The following is a 27,655-nucleotide window of genomic DNA, read 5'->3' as shown; positions in this document are numbered from 1 at the left end:
CTTATACAGTAATAAATTATGATATGAAGAAAGGGGATCATATTTTAAAAATAGTAACCGTTATAACGTATTTTCTGGCACAGGAGGTAACTTGCATTGGAACAGGTTCTCACTTAAAAATAACAGAAAAACCAGTTGTAAATGTACAATAATTGATGTTTTTATAAATACGGCGAAAAGCTCGGGTTCGGCATGAAATATTTTTGCATAATCACATTCGTGAGATTCCCCAGGATAAGGTTCAAGAAGTCGCAAAAGTTCGAGATCCTAATTTTATTTAAACAAATTGTAAAAATCAACCTTCTCAACCCTAGACATTTTTTGTTTTGTTTTTTGGATCCTTCTAAAAAGGAAAGACGTCTCTTACAATTTTAATTTGGTCGTTTTGTTACAAAAAATTTAAAACTGAAAAGAAAAAGGAAAAATTACGATTTTCAAGGCTCAAAAAAACAAGTAAAAAATCTTTTTGAAATCATTACGTCTCTAAATTCAAGTTCAAACCTTTTATCAGCCCCTTTGAATATTTTGGGCTTATTTGATTTATAACACTACAAACTCGTGTTTCTTTTGTTGTTCTATAACTACTCATTTTAACTATAATCAGAAATCGAAAGTCAAAATTTCATAAGATTGAGTAAGAGAGCAAGTCGCAGAATAATTCGTGCGAATGTTCTTAGTAAATTACTCATGAGAACTCGTATAATTGAATTCACCAAGCAGAGGATGGTTTTAGCGAACCAGTGTTATTTTTGTATGAGTAGATAACTAACCAGAAAACAAAAAAAGCAATATGCAAAACCTTTATTTTATCAGTAATGGCAGACATATCCGAAATATGGACCATATGCGAAGAAGATGAAACCTTTTTATTCGTTTTTAAACGTAGAATCCTGGGGCGAATACTTCTTGGCATCTGTGGAAATGATATCTGGAGGAGGAGGTACAACTATGAATTGATTAAATTCTGGATGTTGTCTTGAGGAAAAGCTTCCCATTCTTCCATGAGCGCTAATCGAGCTGCTCACGATTTATTGGAGCAGGTATTCTGTTCCTTACTCTTCGTTTGAGTTGGTCCCAAACATGCTCAATCGGGTTCAAAGCTGGGCTTTGAGCCGGCCAATTCATCTTTGGCACATCGACGGTTTACAGGTATTGCGTTGCCATCCAGGCTACGTGTGGCGGCGCGTTGTCATGCATGAAAATAAAGTTTTCGCCCACAAGTCTAGAATTTTCGGTAATGTATCGGTGAGCATTCAACGCTCCTTGCGTTTTCTGTCTTGAGCAACCTCCATCCAATTCTCCACGCCCATAGTGCTTGGGACTTCCTCCCACACCAGTCTTATTGTTCGTTCATCAGAATGTCTTCTGAGGTGTCCTGCTCAGAGTCTTCTGGACTTTATTTCTTTTATGATGTTGGCGTCTGGGTAAAGTTCTTCAAGCTCTTTGTTAGGTCTTATCCCATATTGTCCTGATCTTCATCTAGCACAGGGCCAAAGATCTTCCTTAGGATTTTTCTTTCCCAAACACAAAGTCTTTCTTCGTTTGCCTTTGTTATCGTCCACGTTTCGCTTCCATACATCACAACGGGTCGTATGATTGTTTTATAGACCTGTATCTTCGTACGTCTTGTTAGTGTGGTCGTCCTAGTGTGGTCGTTTTTATGAAAACTATTTTACCCCTAACTCAATTGCTTTTTTTTTATAATTTTTTTATTTCTTTGTATCTTTCACTGTATATGTTATGTGTTCTTGTATTATTTCTTAGTTATTTCCTATGTATACTTATCAATTGTCAATAAACTTATCTATCTATCAAGGTGGTCTCTAGCAAACTCAAGTCGGCGTTGTCGATGTGCTGCTGTTAACGAAGGTCCTCTTGCTGGGCAGCGAGCCCTTAGATCAAATTCCTCAACCTTCTTCTTACTGTAGAAGTGCTTAATGTCCGATTAGAGCATTTTGAAAACGGTTTTGGATTGCTCTAGCCGTAAAGAACCGATTTTGAAAAGAAGTGTGTTGTAAAGAACGGTCTTCTCTGATCGTCGTGATTCTTCTCGCGCCCGATCCCGGTCGTCGTTCCTGACATCCAGTCTCTACAAATCGTTGATATGTCTTTTGGACCATACATTTTGGACTGACTCCAAGCTATCCGATCACTTCTCTTTGACTCATTCCATTATCAATCAAAGTATCAATTTGAACAGATCTAGCTAATGTATCAGCAATAGAGATTTAAATTTAAAAATTGCACAAGGTCACTCTTTGAACAACTGTACACCAATGAAAGATTTTTGAGAAACAGAACAGCCATATTCCAAGAAAACAACGTACAATATTAAGTTTAAAAGACGTGACAAAGCTGAATGACGAAGAAGTCTTAGAAAAATGTATATGTTCTACTTTAGAGCTGTAACACTAGTTATGATGATTGATAAAATTGGAAATATTTGGCGCTTTTTTCTTTGAAAGTGATCCGAATTTCTAGATTGTTTTGTATAAAACTTAATGAGGTCGCTGGTTAAATGATAATAGATAAATAATAATAAAGATAAAAATGCAGTATTTTATTGGTAAATCAATTAGCGAAAAATAGCAAATAAAACTGTCAATAAATTAGGAAAGAAACTGGTCTTACTCATGATTAATGTTTGTACAGAGAATATCGACTTACCCGTTGAAATATTGATGTCGTAGCCCAGGAGATCTCCTTGGTACGTCGGGATGCCCGAGGCGGTTCTATGGCACGAGAGCCAACAAACGTCGTGTGTCTCGTTCGCTGTCTTTGGATGAAGTGTCTTGAGTTGAGACTTAAGACGGTCAGAAACCACCCTCCTAACCGTTGCGTGTGGTCTGTATACCAAGAGGGTACACCAATAAATCACTCTATTGTGTTGCGATAATTGTTCTGGTAATACGAACCGTACACTTGTTTCTATATTGGCGACACAAAAGAAGTCAAATTCTTCGTACGTTTGCTTTATATCGCAAATAAAACATCAACGAAGATATCGAAAATTAAAGTAATTGAGGAATTTTGGAACTATAAAAGGGGTTCTCTGGAGATCGGACTTTTTAAACCTCTCCAAGAGTTTTTACTACGTATCGTTACTAACGGTACTTCTTCGTTTTATTTTGCTTATAAACTCTACAAGAGTAACGCTTAGTTTTTAATGCTCGATGGTTTTCCGCTAGGCAGTGGGCCAGCAGCCATCTCGACGCACCTACGTCAGAATCACGCTACATGTGATTCTCTTTGATACTACTCACCTTCTGCAGTGAGCACTCGCTTAGCTTTTAAAGCTCGATGGTTTTACGCTAGACAAATCGACAACGTCAGCAACCATATCTAATTATTTTCAGGCTTTGGCTTACGCATTTTGACATGTTGTTCGTTGGCAAAGAGGAACCTTTCATTTTTACGGTACTGGGCCTAAAATGGAATCCTACGACTGATTTCTTTTCTCATTCTTCTTGTCCCTTTGACAAACCGTTCACAAAGCGGGGCATTCGTTTGTAAATCAGTCGTATTTTTGTTGCTATCCTCTTGTTTTTATTCATTTTCCATGTCTTTTTGCAAGTCAAATGTGTTCTAAAATCGTTGTGGTACTTCAATGTATCCTGGGATGATGAAACATCTGAACAGATACATCTGACCTCTGTACTTGTATGTGTTACATTTCTGGTGTTATTTTTATACAGGAACATCTATCGCGAGATCGGAGCTCTTGGCAGCTATACTGCTGACAGATCTAGTCACTTTTGTCAACGAGTCTAGTCCAATTTTCATGCTCGCTCTGTCTCGACAAGATTGGAACTCCTGGCAGCCATATTGCTGGCTGATCTAGTCACTTTTGTCAAAGGGTTGTTCGTCCGATCTTCCGATATTTCGATTCCGATATCGACGATTGCGCTCTCTTGAGCTAATTTTTCTACCCCAAATTGGCAATCGTACTAAACACATACAAGAACTGATACCACACTTTACTCGGCATCAAATGCCTTCTAATCAACACCTCTCTGATTGTGTTAGTCGTGTTTTATCACTGGCACAATTATTAGAATTTTCACCAAACTGGCATTTTCCTACCGTGGAGCTCGTCGAAATATCATTACGCCAAGATTTCGACACTATTCTTCGTCTTGTCTTTTCGCACCCCACGGAATTCTTATAGGAAAAGGGGCCAACGGTATTGTGTATGACACAATCTTTCTAGTTTAGTCGGTCGAAAAAATTCTACTGATTCGACGCTATTCTTTTCTAATTGATGACATTGTACGCGTTGTTAATCTGAGCACAGGGTCAGACGACATCCAACAATGGTCTGTGGTCAAAATATGACCGCCGCTTATTTGTCAATTCATATGTTATTCTTACTTAGCTTATTTATTAGTATATCGATCTTTCATGTCTATTCTTTACACTTATCCTTTCAGCTGTTCTTAAAAACATTCGTTTTTGGCGCGGGAGAATGTTTGGGAAAGTATGTACTATTTCTTTTCATATTTTTACTATTATCATTTAACCAGCGACCTCATTAAGTTTTATACAAAACATAGATTAACCTGAACATTCTCTTTCTTGCTCCAGCATGTTGTTTCATACAAATTCATACATTTCATAATTTCATATAAAAACATCTAAGGGTGACAGGCGATCTTGGAAGTCATCGGAAGGGTCTGTTAGTTTGAATCCATATGTTTGAAAATGAGATAAATGAAGGTAATCTGTTACAATTCAGCACGATAGCATTTTTGATCTCCGTCTGGGTTTTCCATTGATTACTAGTTGATACGTGATTTGGTCTGGTGTAACTTGACTAGAGGTTGTTACAGCTTGTTTTATAGCAGTTTAGTTTCTTCTGCTATGGTACATATCCATCGTTCTTGTGCAGCAGTCGTCAATTACGCCACTTGCGAAGGTCAAGTCGAGGTTGTACGCCTTCCTCCATATTCTGCTATGGAACGATTTTGGTATTTTCGGATCGTGGATCAGAGATAGGCTGTTGAGTTCTTCCATGGCCCGTCCTCAATTTTTCATTTCTGCTTATCCGTGTGATGACTGTGGATGTCACCTACGACTAAGTTTGGACTGGCGGATTGGAAGTTTTTTGGAGGGTAACACAAATTTAGTTCCTAGAGGCTTGTACACAGAAGTCACTACAATTGTCGAGTTCGGCGGAGAGGATTTCTGCGCCATCCTGGTTCGTGTTGTTGGTTGTTTTGACAGTCAGACCGCTTCTTGTAAAAATAGCGCTGCCGTGTCATCTTTGAGCGATCTCACTATCACGGTTCATCCCGTCAATATTTGGTCTTCTCACTTTTAGAGGTTTTATACATATGCGAATGTAGCACTTCCTTGCCATCAGTAATTCCATCGATATTGATAGAGATTATTGTCAGAAAGGCTCATAAAAGAACAGTTTTTGATGAGAGTTGTTGATCTTAAGCTTTTCCTTGTTCACGCTTGGTGTTGGAAAGGATTCGTCGTTATTTTTATAACGTTACCACGGACACCACTGTTTTACCGCTTATGATAGAAAGCAATACTCGGGGAGGCTCTTTCCGTGTCCCCGCCTCCCCGTAGTTAAAAATAGCCATTACTTTATCAGTTACAGACTGTTTAAAATATGTTGGAATACACTTTATTTTTATTCATTACACTAGTACTTTTTTATATTTAATTTTCTCATTTTTTATTGTTAATTATAATTGGTTTAACCCTTAATAAGACATGGGATATAAGGAGAATTAATTTGTTTGTTTATATACTTTTGGTATCTAAAGGAGGTAAATAAAACATATTTTTGTTGAAATATAAAATAATTTGAAAAAGTAATAAAAAAATAGTGGTGGGAACTATTTTCCCGTTGTTCTTTAAAAAAATTTTGTAGGTGGGAAATTAATTACCCTTATATAGTTTGTGAAACAATTTATTAATTCAAAAATACAAAAATGCATATATGGGTGACAAAACTAATTTAGGTCTCAACTACAGCAGTGTGGAATGATTTAAAACATTGTTTTATGCATAAAGCTACTTGACAATAACTACATATAATGTTCGTTCGTTTTTCTTCTTTTTTTTGTTGAGCAAAATCTGCATCTTGTATAATTTTTTTGAACATCTGGTAAATGTGGTCCTACATTTCTCAGCCGAATTTCGTCTGGAACACCAAAGTTGCCAATTTTTTTATTTTTAAATATTACAGGTCGAGATGCCTTTACTGTAAAGTCACCTATGAGAGCTCTTCCAAGGCGAAGCCTAAAATCCTTGTGAGAAGTATTTTTTTGATCATGAATTCTTGTGTACATAATATATGCATTAATTACACTTGCATCTAAAAGAAAGAAGAACAATCTCATCCACGATTTTCTAGACTTCCTGCTTATGGGATATGATGCCCTAAAGTGGTCAAAGTGATCAACTCCTCCCATGTTTAGTGTATAATCTGCAATAACTTTTGGGCACATTATATCTTTCTTTGTGCCATCTCTTTGTGTACGTTTTATCATGGTTACTTCATGTGGTTGATTAGCAGTTGTAATAACCGTGACTTCTTTGGTATCCAACCACTTTATTGCTGTTATAGGGCCACTGCTCAAACAATAGAATTCATTCTTTCGAAGTTTTTCATTTTTGGTTTGCTTTTTCCTCATGAAATCGGGCAAACCTTTGCGATTAGGTCTAACTGTACCTATAGCATACAGCTGTTTAGCATATAAATCTTCCAACAGTTTGCAACTCGTAAAAAAGTTATCAAAAACAACCAAAGATTTGTGTGGTATATCTTGGCATAATTCAGTTACAACCTTGTATCCCAAGCCATCATTTTCAATGCCTTCAGTTTTTCCAGTATAGATAATAAACTGGTACAGATACCCAGTAATAGCATCACACTTTGCCCAAATTTTATAACCACGCTTAATCGGCTTCTTGGGCATATACTGTTTGATAGAACTACGTCCTTTAAATTTCACCATACATTCATCAATAGAAAATCGACTTCCAGGTTTGGCTTGTTCTTTGAAAACTTCATTTAGTCTATCTATAAATGGTCTTATCTTATACAGTATATCAAAGTTAGGTGAACCTCTCTCTGCAGCTGCTGAATTGTCATTTAGATCTATATTTTCTATGAATTTTTTTAACCTGGTTATTGTAAAAGCTTTGGAGATAACAGGATTATTATAAAAAGGATCACTTGACCAATATAAATCTTTGTCTGGTACAGGGTGCAGTCCCATTAAAATAAAAACACCTAGCAATGCCCTTATTTCTTCTTGGCTAGTGTTTTTGTAATTTTTGCTGTCTTTTTGTACAGCATATAAATTCGTTTGAGCAACAATTTGTTCTATTAGATCACAAGGGAAGAAATTCTCAAAATAAAATATTGGTTGACTTTTATGGGTGAATTGAACATTTGACTGTAACACAGGCTCAAATTTTGGTATTTCTGGAACATCTGTTTCAGAGGTCCATTGTCCAGTAAAATTAGTTAGCGTAACCACTGGACTCTGTTCTACCAAAACACTTTGATTTTCTTGTGGGTCATTCTCAGATGTTCTTTCAGTTGTGGAATTTACATCAACGGTTGTAGAAGGAACAATTTCATCAGATTCACCAAGCAATTGCCCAATTCTGCTATCAATAACATCTCCATTGGACTTACCGCAAACAGAAGTAGATGGGGATGGTATAAAAATGTCATCATCATCATCAGTGTCGAGATCAACATCAGACCAATCTTCTTCTAAGGCAGCAAGGAGTTCACGTTCTGATAATCCCCTTCTTGAATTCATAATCCTAAAATATAACAGAAATTTTAATGTTTCTGGTGCATGACTTTTGCGTTTTTTTTTATGGAATTGGATAAGGGGAATAATTTTCCCACCAACTTCAAAGACAAAAATAACTATCTTTTCATAAATTTGTATAACAAATTACAATGTATTTAGCTTGACCAAACAATATATATATATCAATAATACAATAACTTTGTACTTACCAGAATTTTTGGAGCCGATTCATCAAATAATTTGCAAAATTGTAACAAAAATCAACTTTTAGCGGCAAGAAATATCATAACCTATGAAAATCTAGTTGTCGATTGTCAACTAAAAATCAGATCCATGGAATAACTGTCAGAATAGTTGGTGTATTTGTCCATGAAATGAATACGTAATATCACAAAATTCAACATTCTGTGTATTGACAGCGACAATCGAAATTTGGCGGCAAAGTAAAGTGGGAAATATGTTCCCGTTATCTTATTAAGGGTTAATATAATTGTATATTTTTTATATGTACTACTTTCCTGTCGTTTTAATGTACACGCAGAGGCATTACACCTCAAAACTGTACGCGTCTGGCAAAATTCGATCTACACCTATTTTTTTAGCGAGAGAGAAAAAATTGGAGACGTTAGTTTTATATTAAATATAATTGAATATATGGAATGGACCGAATTTTTTGAACCTGTCTTTGATTTTCATATTTTCAAAACACTATACTGCCTTATAAAAGGATTTTTGAAAATATAGTGTATTAAACATATTTTTTACTGCATTGGATATGCAGTATTGGATAATGTCGTTTACCCCTTTTTGACGATTTTAAGTCATTTAGAAACCAAATTCGAATTCCTTCAGTGTAAATTACATTCATGTTATTTTGCTGCTACACTAATTTGCCATCGCATTTTCAACAATGAATGTACGCCTACATCCTCAATTGTTTGTTTTATATAGATTTCCGATGTTAAAATCGTAATTGAAATAGCAGTCAAATCCTCAGTTAAAACATTTGTAAAGAAAATTCTTTTTACCTGATACAAAAATATCTTTCGTACTATTACATTAAGTAACAAATTGCCATAATTATTCTTGATTTATATAATTCACCATGTGAATGTGATGATGTGACCTTTAACATTTGTTAAGAAGAATGTCGAATTAGTCACGTTCACTTTTAGGTTTTATTTTATTTTTGGAGTTGATGTCCATTATTAAACGTGTTTGATGATCGCAGCATTGCATTACGCGGATATTATTCAGTATAATATATAATCGCTTCCGATTCCAATTTTAATTATTTGTATAATTCTGATTTTCATCTCTAAACAGTGGTTCTTTAGAAGGGTTAGTTGGGGTAGTAGATGATTGGAGAATATTCTTGTTTGTTTTTTTATATTATGTTCTTCATTTCGATAAAAAAGAGTTTTTAATGCATTTTTTACTTTTTATGATTCCATCTTCTGGTGGAGGTTAGCAATCTTTACAGCTATTCTTATTTTTGATGCCTCAATGAACAATGGATTGAGGCAGCTAAATCATTCATGAAGGTTTCTTAACCATAATATTCCTCGTCTTCCCTCGATCTATTTCCCCCTTTTTACCCTGCTTGATCAGTTAAAGTAGGTCATATTTCTCTACTCTCATTAATGACCAAATGTCCTTCTCACCTGAATGGTAAATATTAACTCACGTGGTTTCTGAATGAGATTCAATACTTGCTCATTTGTTTGTGACGTTTATATATATTAGAAATCTTCAACAAGCGTCCTATACGTCCATATTTCAACAGCTAAACTATAAAAAGAATTTAAATTGAGATTCCTATTATAAGAAATTATTTCACAAAAAAATCCAGCTTTTGCCATTTATCAAAATTGCCTTTCACTAATTTCAACATATATTTTTTAATCTATCCGTTGGTGGATTGTTTTTAGAAACAATTTCAAGGTGTGATTTCTCTTTTTCTTCTTTTTTAGAAGAGAAATAAATACTGATTTAGACTATTCTTCTCCTTTCTTGACTCAAGATTCTGGATGATTCTTGGCCGCATTTACTATTTTCCTCCATTCTTGTCAGTCTTGTGAAGCAATGTCCCATTTTTGCACCCCCTATCCTAGGTAGATCACTCGTTACTGCATTCTCCCATCTTTGTCTTGGGCCACCAACTGATCTTCTGTCGGACCTGTCCCTAAAGGTTATATTTAGCTGTTGTATTTGCCTTTATGTATCATATTATTTTTTTTATTTCATCACGTTTCATCTTTTGTTATGTGCTGGTGATATCCAGATGTATAATCTAAGCTTTGTGAGTTTGAGCCATGTGTTGATAATAATCATATGTTTTGCTGACCAAAGTTGTTCAGGCGATCACCTCTCTCATTTGATTCCAATCCATAAGGTCACACACATTCATAAGGTGCACAGCTTCTTCTACCTTGCTTTTAAAATACCCAAACAGTAATAAAATTGTAAATTTTTTCTATTTCTTCATCGTCTTTATCAACACTTGGTATATACATATGTATGTATGTACCTTACTAATACAAAATCTAATTTGTACCATGATAATTCTGTTATGAGTAATAAATGACTTTTGAAACACAGTATTTTTAAGTTGTTGATAATTATGGTAACTCCATATCTATGGTTTGGATCGGTATCACTGACGTCCATGGTGTTTATTTTTAATGTCATCATTTTTGCTGTATTTTTAAGTTGTTGATAATTTTGGTAACCCCATATCTATGGTTTGGATCGTTATCACTGACTTCCGTGATGTTTATTTTTAATGTCTTCATTACTTTTATATTTTTAAGTTGTTGATAATTTTGGTAACTCCATATCTACGGTCTGGATCGTTATCACTGACGTCCATGATGTTTATTTTTTATGTCATCATTTCTATTGTAAAATTATGTGTTTTTCCTGCCTGATTCAAGTTTTTTTACATTCCATGTTGAAATTAGATTTCTCAAATTTTGCACATTGATTCTTATTTGTGATACTTACTGACCGTATCCTCTTCAGTTCCAGTCAAATTGCGAGCCCCAGTGTTTTACAACATCCAGGACTCTTTCATTGACTTGCTTTAGGTCTTGTTGGATACACGTTTGTTGTAGCTGTTCGCACATCACCAGATGATCATTGGTTTGTACAGCTTCACGGTCACTCATATCATCTTCAGCGTAGCACCCCTTTTGGAGATTATACTGAACGAGTCAGTCAACTCCACAGCCGGTTTAGAGGTTTCCACATGGAGAAATGTAAGTTTAATCCGGCAGGTAGGTCCTCCTTATGGCCAAGTTGAGGTTGTGCATGGTGTCGGCTCCAAAGTTCTCTCTTTTGTTCGCTTGATAAGCTCTCAAGCTGTTTTCTGAGACAAAGGACGCTGAGAGTGATGGTGGTCTTTAACTTGTTTATCTTTCTCGACTTCTGCTGCTACGGCTCTTCTGATCTTAGGTGGAGTTATTGTTACATCTTAAAAGAATTAACGCCTTAAATTATATTGAAGGTCTATACATCCATGTATAAATAGTTGCATAGAGATAAGGCGTGTTTAAGGTTTCAATAATGGAACATATTTAGTTCTTTGTATTGACAGGTCAGGGTTGTTGTTAAGTTCTCAGTGAGACAAGTCCATTTTCGGTGCTCAGAGATCACTGGCCAATCGGCCATATATAGCGAGAATTATATTTCTTGATTATTTGTTATCTCAATTTTGTGAAATTCCTGGTGAATTGTTTAAATATGGTAATAGTATGGAATAATGGAATATAGTATGGAACAGTAGGAGACTTTTTGTGTGCTGTAGCTGTTGTTTTTTCTTTAATGGAGTATAGACCACGTGATGCTTCATAAGATGGTATACAATGATATACCTTATAATGTTTGTAGCTGGAAGTTTACCAGATTGGATTTGGTTCTCCAGGAGAGTTTCGAGTTAGTTTCTAATTACATGGAATAGGCTGCAATAGTGTTTCTTCATGTCCAATTTATGTTTTTTGAGAGAAAATTTAATATCTACCTTTCCATCATATTTTTATATTAAATGTTACATTTTTTTTTATTTTGTTTTATCATTCTAATTTAACAAAATTTATTAGTTTCATTCAATAACTTTTTAAAGAGTATTCTAAGGTCTTAAAATCATAGCTCTCTTTCAAGGTCAATTTTTTATATATTTTTTACAGTTTTTTTCTCTTTGTATAAATTTGTTTTTGTTTAACAATATATGTTTGTTTTTAATTGTATGAATTTATTTATAACTCAACATATATTGCATGGCGACCATCAATATTCTTATTCCTAAAATCCACTGAGAGTAACTCATCCTAGGCCAGACTAGTTTGAATCCTCCTTAGGCGTTCTTACCTACTCCCAGAGAGGCCCCTGGTCTCTATATAGTTTATATTATAACTCAAGCTTTTAGTTTATAGTTTGTTAAACTAATTCTGCGATATAATAGATTTTGGGGATTGGGGTAGGTCTACAGCACCCTGTAATGATTCGAACCGTCTTATTTAGAGTAGTATTCACCTGTGAGACGGGTGTGGAGAATCTCCAGACTGGAGCCGCGTACTCCGCTGCTGAATGCATGCGCTGAAGTGGAAAGGACATGAGGATGAGCACCATAAGTTGTACTTTTCAGTTTCTTCAGGATATTGTTTCTTGATATGACTTTCATCTTTGTGTTCTCTGACTTTTAGTGGCTTCTTTATTATTTAAATGGAAAGCACATACCTGATATTTTTGACGGATTTGGTCAGGTGGTTTCATAATAAACTTTCAGTTTGTGTAGTGATCTTAAAAGTTTGCAGTTCCTCCTCCGCAAATGATCTTGTGCGCGATGGCCGTGTCATCTGTGTATATTAATTGTTGTGTTTCATGATGTATTGGCTAATCCATTTGTGTAGATCTTGAATAGCAGGGGAGCCAACACACTATTAGGACTAGGGCAATCTATTTTCTGGGTTCTCCAGCGGCTGTTACGTAAAACTGATGGTTTTGCAGTATACATCGTATAAAGTTGGTTAATTTGATCTTCTGACACTTTATATACCAATATTTATGGTTTACGGTGTCATACGCTGTGGAAAGGTGCAATAATGCCACGCCCTTTATCTGCTTTTTTTCAAAACTATCTTCAATATGTTGTTTTCTTTATTTTTATGTATTTATTTGTATATAATTTGCTGGTTTCTTGTTTTTTGGTAGTTTTATTGTTGCAGCACTTCTTCCTTTCTTAGTACCATTTCTCCTTTTCTTCTCGTAAATTTTTTCTTATTTTCATAGGTATGGCGTTATTTGTATTTCTGTGTCTATTTTTGTGGATTCTTCTTTTTTCATGAGTTCATTTATTTTATTAGTGGTCCATTCCTTTTTAGTTACTGTTTGCTCGTTTTAAAAGTTGCTTTACATGTTTTTTCTAGACATTTCATAGTTCGCGTTAAATTTTTTAAATCATACAGCACTATATTTAGTCTTGTCTTCTGGAAAATTCCAGTCATTAAATCCTATGCTCTCGTTATACTAATCGAGATAGGAAACACTCTAAATTATTGTATGTTAGCTTTTTCAATTGAAATATATGAACTAATTCAGACATAAATATTCTTAGAGATGATATAATGAACATCGAACTTATCTGCTAGTTCATTTTGTAAAATATTATCAAAAGTAAATATTAGGTGATTTACGATTTGTATTGCAGATAAAATTAGTGTAAACATCAAAATAAATAAGTTACTGTGTTTGTTAAATTATAAATGAATTATTGTTTTCAAATATTTATACCATAATATAGTCTTATTAAAATGTATATTTATACTTATTAATAATTAAAATGGTAAAACTTTTCTAAATCCTCAAATTTTTATGATAGTAAAACTGACAAGTTTTTTGGTTTCATCACATCAAATTCAGTTACACAGTGTGTCTCTTCCATGCCGCGAGATATCTTCATCTGGTTCTACTTCCTACTGAGTTTTGGAACAGATATTCTGCTGTAGTTTCCAGGTTTCATTCTTAAATAACATGTAGCCAACCTATCATCTGGTTTATCTTTACTATTTTACTATATGGGGATCATTATAGAGTCTGTACAGTGCAGTTATATTGTTTACGCCATATACCGTTTTCATTACATTCAGTACTTGACGCTTCGAAACATTCTAGCAATTCCTCACTTAACTTAGTCAGTGTCAGAATTTTATATAGTTTACCATACCCATCATCATCATCCAGCCTCAAGAGTCCACTGCTGAACATAGGCCTCTTCCTCATGTTTCCAACCCCGTCTATCTTGCGCCGCTCTCATCCAGTTTTTATTGAGTCTTCTTAAATCGTCAGTCCATCTTGTAGGTGGTCGACCGACGCTTCTCTTGTCTTCCCTTGGCCTCCATTCCAATTTGACCCATACCCATTGGCTATTAGTTCCGGATATCTGTGGTCAATTCTGCTCAAATCAATCAAAGAACTATTCACTGCCGAATGTTCGAAAAGCCTTTTCGAAATCTATGAACGCTATATATAGAGGAATGTAGTATTCATTTGCTCGTTCTATAAGTATTTTCATACTTAGTAAATGGTTACTTGTGCTGAATCCCTTTCTAAAACCAGCTTGTTCTTTCGAATGGCATCCGTCGAATTTTGTCGTCAATCTATTGGTTAAAATATAAGGAAGCCAAAACAACAATTAAAGTATATGAAGGAACAAAATCAATACAAATAAATAGAGGTTTGAGACAGGGTGACACAATATCACCGAAACTTTTCAATCAGGCTCTGGAAGATATTTTTAAAAGATCAGAATGGGAAGAAAAAGGTATAAAAATTTATGGACAACGCTTGAACCATCTAAGGTACGCTGATGACATCGCATTAATAACCGATAAAAAAGAAAAATTATTTGAAATAATAAAAGAACTGGACGTAGAAGCTGGAAAGATAGGCCTTAATATGAATTATAGCAAGACCAAAATCATAACAAATACAGATGAAGACATCACAATGAGGATCGGACAAGATAAAATAGAACAAGTTCAGGATTATATATATCTGGGTCAAACTATAAAACTTAACAAAGAAAACCAAACAGCAGAGATAAAAAGACGAGTTAGACTGGCATGGGTGGAATTTGGCAAACTAAGCTACATTCTTAAAAACAAAAGATATCCACAGCATCTTAAGACCAAAGTATACAATCAATGCGTACTTCCTGTTCTCACTTATGGTTCCCAAACGTGAACATTTACAAAAGCAAACGTGGATAAAATCATAAAAACCCAAAGAGCAATGGAAAGACAAATGTTGCACATAAGACCAGAGAAACGAGTGGATAAGAGAGAAAACAAAAGTGAGGGATGTTAGACAAGAAGTTGCAAAATTGAAATGGAGATTTTCCGGACATAATATAAGACAAAAAGAAGACCGATGGAACAAAATTCTTACAAGTTGGAGACCGTGGGAATATAAACGAAGCAGAGGAAGGTCCCAAATGAGATGGGCAGATGATATCAAGAAGCACGTGTGCTCTAGGTGGATGACTATAGCGACAGACAGAGAAGAATGGAAAAGGATTGGGGAGGCCTATGTCCAAAAATGGACCGAAAAAGGCTAATGAGAATAGAATAGAAATACCCATTGAGGGAGCAAACCATAATACAATCTAATTACCAGGACCCATGTATGGCGTTTTATTTCCATGGTGAGATTGTTTTGGCTGTTGACGAGTGAACCCAAATAAACGAAATCACTGACATACTCTATTTGTGCTTGTTCTATTTGCACATAATGCGATGTTGAACATCACACGATATTGCCTCCACTTGTCTAAATCCGCCATTAGCTTTAAAGGTCGAGGACAGATTTTTCTGTATACTTACCAGACACACCACCTCCTCTCCATTGTTAACCTCACGAGTTCCACCAGATGATTTGGTATTCCCAGTATTGCTTCAAAGAGTTTTTTTTTCTATTTATTATGTCATTAGCAGCCTTAAAGTCTACAAGATGATGCGTTTCTATGTTTAGCTTCCTTGTTTTCTCCAATATTTGCATCGGTGTCACAAGTCAAGTATGTGGTCACAAGTCGATTTTCCAGCTATAAAACCTGTTTGGTAATTTTAAATTAGTTTTTCGCAAATGGTTTTAGACGACTACAAAGGAGTGTGGAGAATATTGTTTAAGCGCTCATTAATAAGGCTTATATAATAGTCTCTGGGGAAGGCTTTGTCTGTCCACACACACGTAATCAGTGTATGTATATATCTACTGAAGTTTTTTCCGCCCTTCTTTTATAAAATGTTGACTACGTAAAAAATACAATACAAATACTTCATTGAATGTTAATCAGTTAGTATCTGAAGCACTGAGCGTATACCACAATAATGAAGTATTAACTAATAGTTTTCCGGTTTTCAATAGTGCATTTTTTGAATAATCTGTATGTGATCCATCTGAATGTACCGAGAGGACAAATGACTTTACATGTCAAGCAGTACGCATAGTTGAAGCATAAGAAAGTAATAAACTGGTTATTATCTTTAATAAGTATGCAAATCACAGGATTACACTAATTACATTAACACTGGTTAATACTAAAGCCATCAGATCTCTATTGTTCATCACGAAATCTATTGTTCATTATACCAAAACAATTTTTAATTGAAGGTGATTACTTGGCAACATCGCACTTAACGAACCCCTTAACGATAACTTTTCAACGAAATCATATTTCACTTATCAATTTTGCAGAGGCCTACCAAAAAAAATTTTAATTATTTATTTAAACACAAGTAATTATGTAAAAATTAAATCTAAGACCGATACAATTATTAAATTATCATGTATCTTTTAACAGGTATCTAAAGTTGTCTAACAAAATAAAGTAAAATTGTATTGTTATTATAGAGTATCTAATACTTCAAAAAACAGAAAACTTTACAACATACTTATTTTTTCATTAGACTAAACAATCTGAAATAACATACGGTCTCGTCGTTGCACTTCATTCTCTATTTATAGAATTGCTGTCTGCTATAAACGTTATATTTGTTTTGTTTTAACTTGATTTGAATTGATTTAATTATTTATTTAAACACATAAGTAATTGTGTAAAAATTAAATCTAAGACCGATATAATTATTAAATAATCATGTGTCTTTTGACAGGTGTCTAACAAATTAAAGTAAAATTTTATTCTTATTAGAGAGTAACTAATACAGAACTTCAAAAAACAGAAAACTTTGGAAAATACTTATTTTTTCATTAGACTAAACAATCTGAAATTTTAACATACGATCTCGTCATTACACATCATTCTCTATTTATATAATTGCTGTGTGCTGTAAACGTTATATTTGTTTTTTTTTTTAACTTAATTTGAAAGTTTACTTGTGTTTATTTGTTTATATAAATATAAAAATACATTATGTTCATATAAATTGAAATGAAGTAAGCTAAACTATTATCATGTGAATGCGTGTATATATATAGTAGTGTATTTGTTTATTTCAGTAAATTCTCGAGATATGATATGAAGGTGGCACTAACTACTAAAGAGTTAATAGCTTTGTTATAAGAAGACTCAGATTGTGAAAATGCTGACTCACTGAATGTGGTTTATTTGTCGCCGAGATTAGATTAGAAAGTTTCTGATGTAGAAGACATTGATGATAATATTATTTGTGAATAATCAATAAAATCAGATATTGCAGGTACATATGAAATACAAGTGATTGGGAATTCTAACGATTCTGATTATGATATTCCTCTGAACCACAGATAAAACGTCCAAAGAAAAAACCAGGCAAAAATAGTAAATTTCTCTCAAGTTGGGTAACAACAGATACTCCTTCGTGCTCAGTAGTAATTCAACATCAGTCTGATTGATATTTAGACAATATAAAAGTCAACCATGGAGGCAAGTCATATATTGAAGTTTTTCACTCTTTTTTGATAAAAAAGTAATTGAGAGCATTCTATATTTTACAAATATTTATGCATCGCAGAAGAACCGTCATGATTTTGAAATTAATAACATAGATATAAAAAAAATTATTAGCATATGTATATTATCTGGTTCACACTCTGCTTCAAGTTGATATGCATTGGTCAAAGGATGAGGATAAAGAAGTTCACATTATAAGAGAAAGCATGAGCCGACATAGATTTATATTTATAATTTACAATAGTGAAGAAACCGCTACATCAGTGTCAAATTTAGTACATGGGCGTCAATCTAAATTTGCTTTACCAGATGAAACCAGATTCGGCAATATTGGCCACATTACAAAAAGAGACGATAGTGCAAGAATGTAGGATGTGCAAAAGCAATATTATTTATTTATGTAAAAGGTGTAGCATTCTACACCCGAATGTTTCGAAAATTTTCACCTTAAAATTTAATTTACATTTAAGATACAATAATTATGTTCCTTTATTAAAAATTGTACGGTTTTCCTTGAAAATGGGAAAAAAATCTGTTTGGTTGTAAATTAGTCTTAATTTTTGTGTTTAATCCAATCTAATAAATTAATTTTGCAAATTTCTCTTTGTATATTGAGCAGCCGTTAATGGGTAAATACTATATAAAGAATAAACTTGCCTCAAATTTACTTTAGTTACCTTAAAACTATTTTAATAAAGTCTATTTAATAAATATATTCCCAAGAAATAGAACACACTACGCCTATGCACATATAGAATGTGGAAGGAATAAACTAAAATATCATATTTTTCTCATTCCCATTCTTTCTAAGAACGTAAATATATATAGACCAGCAAAATATTGATAAGTTTACCGATGTTTCAAACTATTCATTGAACTTGTCTCACTATACACTCGCACCAATTTATATTGTTACGGAGGCAAATTTTATGGGACTATCTTACTTTTTGACTTATTCACATTGGCGAAGCATACACAATAAAAATGACCCCGGTAAGAATTTGCTGCTGACATTTAACATGGTTGCCGTTAGTGTTTAGTTCAATTTGTAGATTAGTCACCTTTAATTGAAAATTGTCCGACTTTAGTTGGAAATACTCGAAAAAGGCATTTTATTCAACGCATTGTTTGGAACAAATCTCAAGTCGGATAGGATTTTTATTTCAATTTGCTCTTAATAGATAAGGCTTATAATATAGGATACATTTCCATTCCTTCTCCACTTTATAATTACCACTGTCAAGCAGCACGTCCGAGAACTTTTTCTATAGTGGCTTGACTTTTGGTAATTTTACAGTGATGATGGACTCTTTAGTCCGAAAACGTTCTGTGGTGTAGCCCGATAGGGTATTTTAATTATATACCTTTTATAGACGATTTTTGAATAAAAAATTGTATTTAATTAAACCATTTCAACGGAAACATATTGTGAATATACCATAGTATGGCATATAATGTTGAATTACGATAATTTTCCTTTTTTCTTCTCAGTCTCGGACTTCTCGCTGTATTCGCCATGTTTCTGTCGGTATATATGGGTCGGTAATCATTTGAGCAAAATCAGTCGGTAATTTTAAACGGACATTTTCTATAAAAACCTTCGTGGCTTCGGGCTGCGCGCTGTATTTTCCGTCAGCTCCGGTAAAATGTTCCATAACTATCTTGGAACACTGGTATCTTTTTGAGATCGGTCTTACACCAAATTTTGGACGAAAAATAGTGAAATTTAAATTTACTGTTCCAAAGCTACGTAATTACATATACTAATTATAGTTAAGATAACTGAAATACTACATTTGTACAACTTATCATCGCAGTTACAGTAAAACGTTATCATTTACTACTTAGAACAATGACCAAATGGGTGTATATTTACTCAGTTTAAATATTTGTGATTTATATTTTTTGCTCTACATACGCTCTAACACTGTTTCTGTGATATTAAAATATTAAAAATGACTACTAAAAATCAATAAACGCCCTTATCTAGCATGACACGTCAATATATACTTTTGCTGTAATAAATTATAGTAATGTTTACAACCAATCCCAAATAAATTATATAAAAATACGAACAAGAAACCTTAACGGTGTTTACCAAAATATACCACCAAAAAATATCCTGGTATTTTATACTTTGTTAGTCTTATGTTTTAGCACAATAAAAACAGAAGTTCTCAAACTGTTCTTACAGCATGTTTAAGTTAGATATTATTTTATGGGGGATTAAACCATAATTAATTATAATGAAAATTACATTTTACCATATATCATATATCAAATCTCTTTAAAACTGCTGAAACTTTATTTGTCTGCGGTACTAAATTATTTACTTTTTGTTACAGCTAAGGGGCGAAAATGCCTGAGGATAAGAAAATGGCAGTTGATAATGATACTCTTTCTTCCAAAAAGTCTTCCACTATTATCCGTAGTAGTGGAAGCACCACGGCGCAGGTTACTATGCTAGATGGTTCGATTTTGCCTATTGTTATAGACGTAAGTAGACTCTTTGTTACTGTTATATTAAATTAATTGTATTTGAAAACCGTGGAACCAAAATAGAATTAAAAATTAAAAAAATAGGATGATGTAGACCAAGAGGGTAAAAACATTTTTAATATGTGTTGACTATTCGCGTTACTTTCTTTACATTGCTAAGTTTCTCTATTTAACTTATACCATTTTTTAATTTTAATTTTTTTTTTAATTGTTTATTTTCCTTCAATATACACATTACTAATACGCTACTGAGATCGATGTGTTTTCAATTTTTAAACTACTTTTTGCTAACTTGTGAAAGTGTAACATATTTCCATTTAGAGTAAGGACTATTGAAGAATTAAATTCCTTTGAACCACAGGGACTAAATTCGAAAGCGTCCAATTAGATACACCTAAGAACTTCCTCTTCTTCTTCTTTACGTGCCATCTCCGCGACGAAGATTGGCAATCATCACTGCTATTCTAACTTTTGACACTACAGCCCGAAAGAGTTCAGTTGAGCTGCATCCAAACCATTCTCTGAGGTTTCTCAGCCAGAATATTTTTCTTCTACTTATGCTGCGCTTTTCTTGAATCTTTCCCTGCTTCTTCAATTCTGTACTTCTTCATTAGTTATTCTGTCTGTCCAGGAGATTCTCAGCATTCTTTGATATGTCCACATTTCAAATGCTTCCAATTTATCGAGACATTGTTTATTTAAACTCCATGTCTCCACACCATACAAAAGAACAGAAAATACATAACACTTTAGTACTCGTTTTCTAAGATTTAGGCTGATGTCTCGACAACATAATATTTGTTTAATATTATTGAATGCACTTCTAGCCTTTTCTATTCTAACTATAATTTCTTTGGTATAATCCTTTGTTTCATTAATGTTTGCCTCTAAATAGTTATAATTCTGAACTCGTTCTATCGTCTTATTATTTACGTGTAGATTGATGTATCCAATATCTTTCTTTTAAAATTATTTATTCTTATAAAAGCTTCCTGTTCATAATACAGATTATTTATTATTCTTATATCCTGTGTGTCGATGTTCTTTGTTCTCAGTAGTTTTATTAACGGATTATGTTTCACTGTACCGAATGCCTTATTATAATCTAGGAAGCAGACATAGATGTCCTGGTTTACATCTAAACATATCTGTATTAGCACATTTACCGCATATAATGCTTCTCTGGTTCCTTGAGCATTTCTAAATCCGAACTGAGTTTGTCCAATGTCTTGTTCTAACTTTTTATATATTCTGTGATGAATAATCTTTAGGAATACTTTTAGTATGTGGCACATTAGACTGATGGTACAGTGATCGCAACATTGTCTGGCGTTTTTCTTTTTCGGTATAGTCACGAATGTTGATGGAAGCCATTCTTTAGGTAATATACCTGTTCTTATAGTTTATTCGTCTTCCGGGTTTGGACCGTGTTATTTGTGAGTGACCCAAAAGTGGGTTCATCTCGACGTTTCGCTACAATTGTATGTAGCTTCTTCAGGAGAACAAAAAGGAAAAGAAAACAAAAGACAGGAAGATGGGTAGTTAGCAACGGTAACTCAGTTACTCAACGCAACCAGAGGCGAATACTAACTACCAAGATGGGCATTTGGTCACAGTAACTCAACTACTTAACGCAGCCAGAGGTGAAAACCAAATGCCAGGACAGGTTTTCACCTCTGGCTGCGTTAAGTAGTTGAGTTACTGTGACCAAATGCCCATCTTGGTAGTTAGTATTCGCCTCTGGTTGCGTTGAGTAACTGAGTTACCGTTGCTAACTACCCATCTTCCTGTCTTTTGTTTTCTTTTCCTTTTTGTTCTCCTGAAGAAGCTACATACAATTGTAGCCAAACGTCGAGATGAACCCACTTTCGGGTCACTCACAAATGACACGGTCCAAACCCGGAAGACGAATAAACTATAATTCTGACTCTGGCCGTGGAAGCCTACGATTTCAATATACCTGTTCTGTATATTAATTCGACAATAACATGTATATTGCAGTCGGCGATAAGTTGCAATATTTCTGTCGGTATTTCGTGTGGTCCTACTGCTTTCCCAGTTTTCATTTCTTTAATTGTGTGTTTTACTTTACTACTTCACGTTCAGTTATTTCTGGTCCAATCTCTTCAACGAAATATTCGTTATCTATTTTGTCTCGTTTGTCGTTAAACAGCTGTTCTATATAGTTTGCCCATACCATCAATTTGTTTTCATTATCCATTACTGTGTCTTCCTTTTCATCAACTAGTATATTTTGTTTGTATTTTGGTCTTCTAGTTAATTCTTTTATTTTCCTGTGTAAATTAAAGCTGTCATGTTTATTTTGTAGCATTTCTATTTCATCACATTTTTCTTTTAACCAAATTTCTTTTGCTATTCGAATTTGTCGCCGTATTTCGTTTTTTGTTTGCTGGTACAATGATTTATTTTTGTCCTTATATACTCTTCTTTTGTTCATCAAGTTTAGTATTTCGTCCGTCATACAATCTTTTTTCTTTTCTTTGGTTTTGCGTAGATATTTTTTTAAAGGTTCTATTAAGTCAGCCTTTATTTTTTCCCAGTTTTTGTTGATGTTTTCTTCATTGCATTCCCCTTCAATCTGTACTGTGTTCAGACGTTCATTTATTTTTTCTTTGATATTTTCTCTGATTTCTGGATCTCTTCTATTAGATTTAGAGTTTTCCTTTACTCAAGTTACGTTCTGATCTAGTAAAGATTCGCTTTCTTATTTTATTTCATTTTAAATTAACGGCAACTATCTCTTTATGGATCAACTAAGGTACTGTTTAAGTTTGCATGTAATTGTATGTTGAAGAATTATAAAAGTCTGTGTGTCTGTTTGATTTTTATGTATATAAACCATTTGTTGAAATGAAGTGTTTCTTTGTTTTGCCATTTGCATTTCAACTATTTGTTGAAATATTTTTTTTTTGTTTTAAATTGACGGATTTATTCTACTACCAAGAAGTCCCTGATTAAATATTAAATTTAAACAATTTGATGGTTACAGTTCGACCACAAAGAAAGATCAGGGTGTGTAAGTCTTAGGTTAGGTTAGGTGTGTGGACTATTTCCACTAAACATATTTGTTATTTATTTATAGAGTGTATTGGCATCATTTAATCAGCAATTGTAACTTCCATATCTGTTACATTTTTTGCTTCCAGAACGTAAATTTTTGTTAAAGATCTAAGATTTCTTAATTTCCTCCGTTTATTTACAAAAAGTTAAATGGCGCCATTTTTCTTTCTTCGTCTTCTTGTCTGCGGTAATCATATCTTATCTATCTATCTATCGTATCTTATCTGATCTTTGGTAATTTGTTTTGTTGAACCAAATACCAATTCCAAAAGCTAGTTTCGAATCCACGACTCGCTCTCCACCAACCATCTACCTACTGTTCGCAGAATATCAATTGGTGACCTTTTTAATTACATCAAAATAAAAAACGTTTACACATTGGTATAAACTTATTGAAGACTGCTACTCTTTACTGCTAATTCTAACATATTACATGGATAAAGTATTGTAATTAATTTTATTACTGAGAGAAAATTTTATTTTTTTAGAAAAGAGCCAAGGGAAAGGATCTTCTGGACAAAGTTTGTGAAGCGATAAATTTAATAGAAAAGGACTATTTTGGACTTGTGTATGCCGATAGACACGATCCTCGCAATTGGTTGGACCTAGAAAAGAGAATAGGCAAGTTTATGAGAGGTAACCCCGTGTTTTGCTTTTGTTTTTATTTTTATTCCTTACATGTGTTAAATAACATTTGCTTGTAAACAACTCAAAAGGTGACTCGTGCAGATAGTAATATTTATACATTTTTGTTTATTATTAAATACTCGTCTGTATGTGTTTCTAGGACAATCACCTTTTTGCGTTCTTTACAAAGCTAATGTAATAAATATTCCTCTTTATTTTTGCATTTTCAGCATGAAAAGTATTTTTCCATCTGTGTTTTGCGTGTGAGATTTCTGTTTTGTCCTTTAAACTATGTTTAATTTTAACATTACATTACAATAAAAATCTTCAAAGACTTCAAAAGGCAAAAAATATACAGGGTGGTCCACTTGAGATAAGAAAGTTAATTCGATTTCCAGAAAAACATCAGATCTGACAACAATATAAATACCACCGTAATGTCGGCCGAATCACAAGACCCGTACACACCAACATCTATAAAAATCGTGTAAGCCGTTTCCGAGATTATATATATATATATATATATATATATATATATATATATATATATATATATATATATATATATATATATATATATATATATATATATAGTTTGTTATTTCCTGGGTTTGTTGGTCTGATGTAGATAAAACTATTTAACTTTTGCTTAAACGTTTCGGCAAATTTGCCATTTTCAATAAGCACTTTATTTTATTTTATAAACATTACCTGTTACAATCAAATTTCGTGTTTACACTTGTTTCATGTTTAACATGGATTAAAAAAATTGTATCTGACATTGACAAATGACATCTGGCAGGCATCTTAAAATAGGAGTGGTTCAGGGTCGTGTGTAAAATGTAATATTTATAAAATAAAATAAAGTGCTTATTGAAAATGGCAAATTTGCCGAAACGTTCAAGCAAAAAGTTAATAAAATCATTTTATGTCCTAAAAAAGACGATAAATTATATTAGATCGAACCAGAGGCTTCCAAGACCCCCATACAATAGTTTTCCAACAAATATTATGCAGAATAGTTGCCAAGTTCAAAATTGTATATGATATATTAAGAAGAACAAAGCAGTGGCGGCTGGTGTGGTAAAATTTTGGGTAGGCCAAGCCAGCAAATTACATATAGCTATGTATAATCAGTGATGGATCCAGAGAGAGGGGTCACGGGCTCATGACTCCCCCTAACTATTTTTTTAATGATTTCTCTGTTTATTTTAACTTCTGCGATGTATCTAATTTTTGCGATTTTTGATTTTTCATCTAGAAAATCGCGAACAGAAAACGCCCTCTTCTGTACACCCTTAAAGGACAGGAAATTACTTAAATGTTCCTTGCAACTGGAATGTTTTTTAAGGAGGCAGACATATTTTTTAAATTAAAGTATCCTTCACAATTCCATACACATTTCTTATTAGAAAATAACAAACACGGCCAACAATATAGTCTGTTTTTCGTAATACTTCCAGACAACCATTTGTAGACATCATACCAAGAGCAATTAAAAGTACGCACCTTTTTCCTATCTTTTTGGTAAATACGCAATGTTGGAGTAGGCCTTTCATTCATAATGATTTTTTTTCTATCAATTTCAGTTCTTCTAGTAATGGCGATTCCAATAGTGAAACAACAATGTCCAAACACTCACTATCAACATTACTATTACTGCAACCTGGTAAAGCGTCATAAAAACTCATTTTTATCTATCAGTTATAAAACAATCTCACATATATAAGTTGCATACAATCAGGCGGTATAGAAATCATGCAAATGTGATTTGTTTTCTTCGAATTTTACGAAATTTTTTAAATTTATTTGGGCAACCGTGCACTTGTTTGCAATTGTGTTGTTTGTTTAAAAATATGTTACAATTATAAATAATGTTACATATTTTTTTATCATAATTTAAAAGAAAATTTATATTACAATTCGATAATTACGTTACAAGTGACAAAGATGGTCGTCGTAGGCCCGATCGTCTGGTGCCTAAACAGCAAGCATAAACACGACAATATAAATCGTTGTCCGGCAAGCTGCTTAACTTCAAACGCTTTTTGTACGAGGATCTTATGTGAGCTGGGTCGGCCAGTTCCGATCGGGCCTATTAATGATATTTAAAATGCCTGAATACGATTCAATGCTCTCTGTGGTAATATAATAACATAGTTGTTTTAACGGACGCTAATGTATTGAGTGATTTAGTACATTTAAAAGTTATTTACATGCATTAACATAATTTTTGAATATATGTTTTTAAATTTTAAATCTCTTAAAATTATTGGGTAGGCCCGGCCTATCTTGCCTACCCCCAAAAGCCGCCACTGGAACAAAGACAACATACTGCTGGTGTTCTACCACTTTTAAGTGTTTCAAACGAAACATTGGAAGCGATTAAAAGATGGATTGTGTCTAGTGTAAAAAAACACGAAGTGGTACTACGCACATACTACTACTGTCGTTTTAAAGGGCAATTTCCCTTCAATTGATAACTTAAGATCAAGATATTTCACCAGTTGCTCGCTTTAAAAGTTTGTTTACGTACCGGCATAGCATTGTTTTGTTTTTTTTTTTAATTAAACATGGAAATTGCTAATTGGAGGTAAGTTTTTTTTAATTACAAATCAAATGTGGGCGTTTTACATGATTTGCTAGTCATTGCTGTACTTACATGTAATTATAGTGGAAATATTGCTTTGAATTTTTTCTTACTTTCTTGTGTACGGCCATTTTTGTTTTGTTCTTTTAAAAGGACAGTAGTAATAAGCAATACAAAATGGTTATTTTTTTTAGAAAACCGTTAAAATTGCATGAGTTAATTGCAGAACTTGAGACAGATGAGATTCCAACGCCTCCTGATGGTCTAATTATTTTTCCTACAGACAATGCAAATGATAATATAACATATTGCGATTCAGGAGACGAGGATGTCACAACGATAGACCATTTACCAGGAAGCCAGCTGAGAAATGACGTGGAGATTATTTTCGACAATCAAGATCGGAGTGCAGAAGAGTCGGATTCCGACGACGACGATGTAACTTTTGCCACACTACGCAAAGAAGAAACAAAACCTTCGATTATTCTCGAAAAACTAGGATCTGCACAATGGCTCATAGGTGATCTGTACCAGCATCCTTAAGATGTTTACTGGAGACCAGAAATCGGACCTAAACAAAATGGCGCGCCATTACAGCTCTTCAGGCTATTTTTTGACGACAACCTATTCAATATGATAACAACATATACAAACACATGCGCCGCACAAAAAAACTTGACTAGTGATCTTACAGATAATGAAATTAAGTGTTTTGTGGGTGTGCTTATTTTGAGTGGCTACGTGGTGTTACCAAAAAGATATATGTATTGGGAAAATTGTGATGATAGTCAAAATGAAAAAGTCGCTGGAGCTCTATCGAGAGATAGATTTTCCCATATAATCAAAATTCTTAATTCTTTCCCATATAATGGGTACTCTCTGTCTAGGTTATATTGTATAGTTTACACCGTATCAAGGCCTCAGTGCAGTATCATACAAAAACTTGGGTCTTGGTTCGTCGGTTGTTTTGTCTTATGCAGATGTACTTCAATCACGCTGGCCAAAAACGAGATTTCACCTTTTTTTTGATAACTTCTCATCCATGCATCTACTAAATGCGTTAAAAACTAGAGGTCTTTTCGGTACAGGTACAATAAGGGACAATAGAACACTAAAATG

At 33.7% G+C, this 27,655-nt stretch overlaps 1 protein-coding gene across 4 annotated transcripts in view; it reads left to right on the top strand.

Annotated features, from left to right (window-relative positions):
• cora (erythrocyte membrane protein band 4.1 like coracle) overlaps window positions 1-27,655 on the top strand; it is a 90,847-nt gene that overhangs the window by 11,359 nt on the left and 51,833 nt on the right. For 3 of the 4 annotated variants that reach the window (XM_072520585.1, XM_072520584.1, XM_072520582.1), the window contains exons 2-3: window positions 20,085-20,235; window positions 23,808-23,955. In XM_072520585.1, the coding sequence (XP_072376686.1) occupies window positions 20,098-20,235; window positions 23,808-23,955 (286 nt within the window). In that variant the 5' untranslated portion in view covers window positions 20,085-20,097. The remainder of the gene's footprint in view (window positions 1-20,084; window positions 20,236-23,807; window positions 23,956-27,655) is intronic. The other variant, XM_072520583.1, reaches the window with a different exon arrangement.

Source organism: Diabrotica undecimpunctata, chromosome 1 (assembly GCF_040954645.1).
Source record: "Diabrotica undecimpunctata isolate CICGRU chromosome 1, icDiaUnde3, whole genome shotgun sequence".
NCBI lineage: Eukaryota > Metazoa > Arthropoda > Insecta > Coleoptera > Chrysomelidae > Diabrotica > Diabrotica undecimpunctata.
Note: the sequence above shows the minus strand (reverse complement) of the source record. Positions and strands in the feature narration are given on the sequence as shown.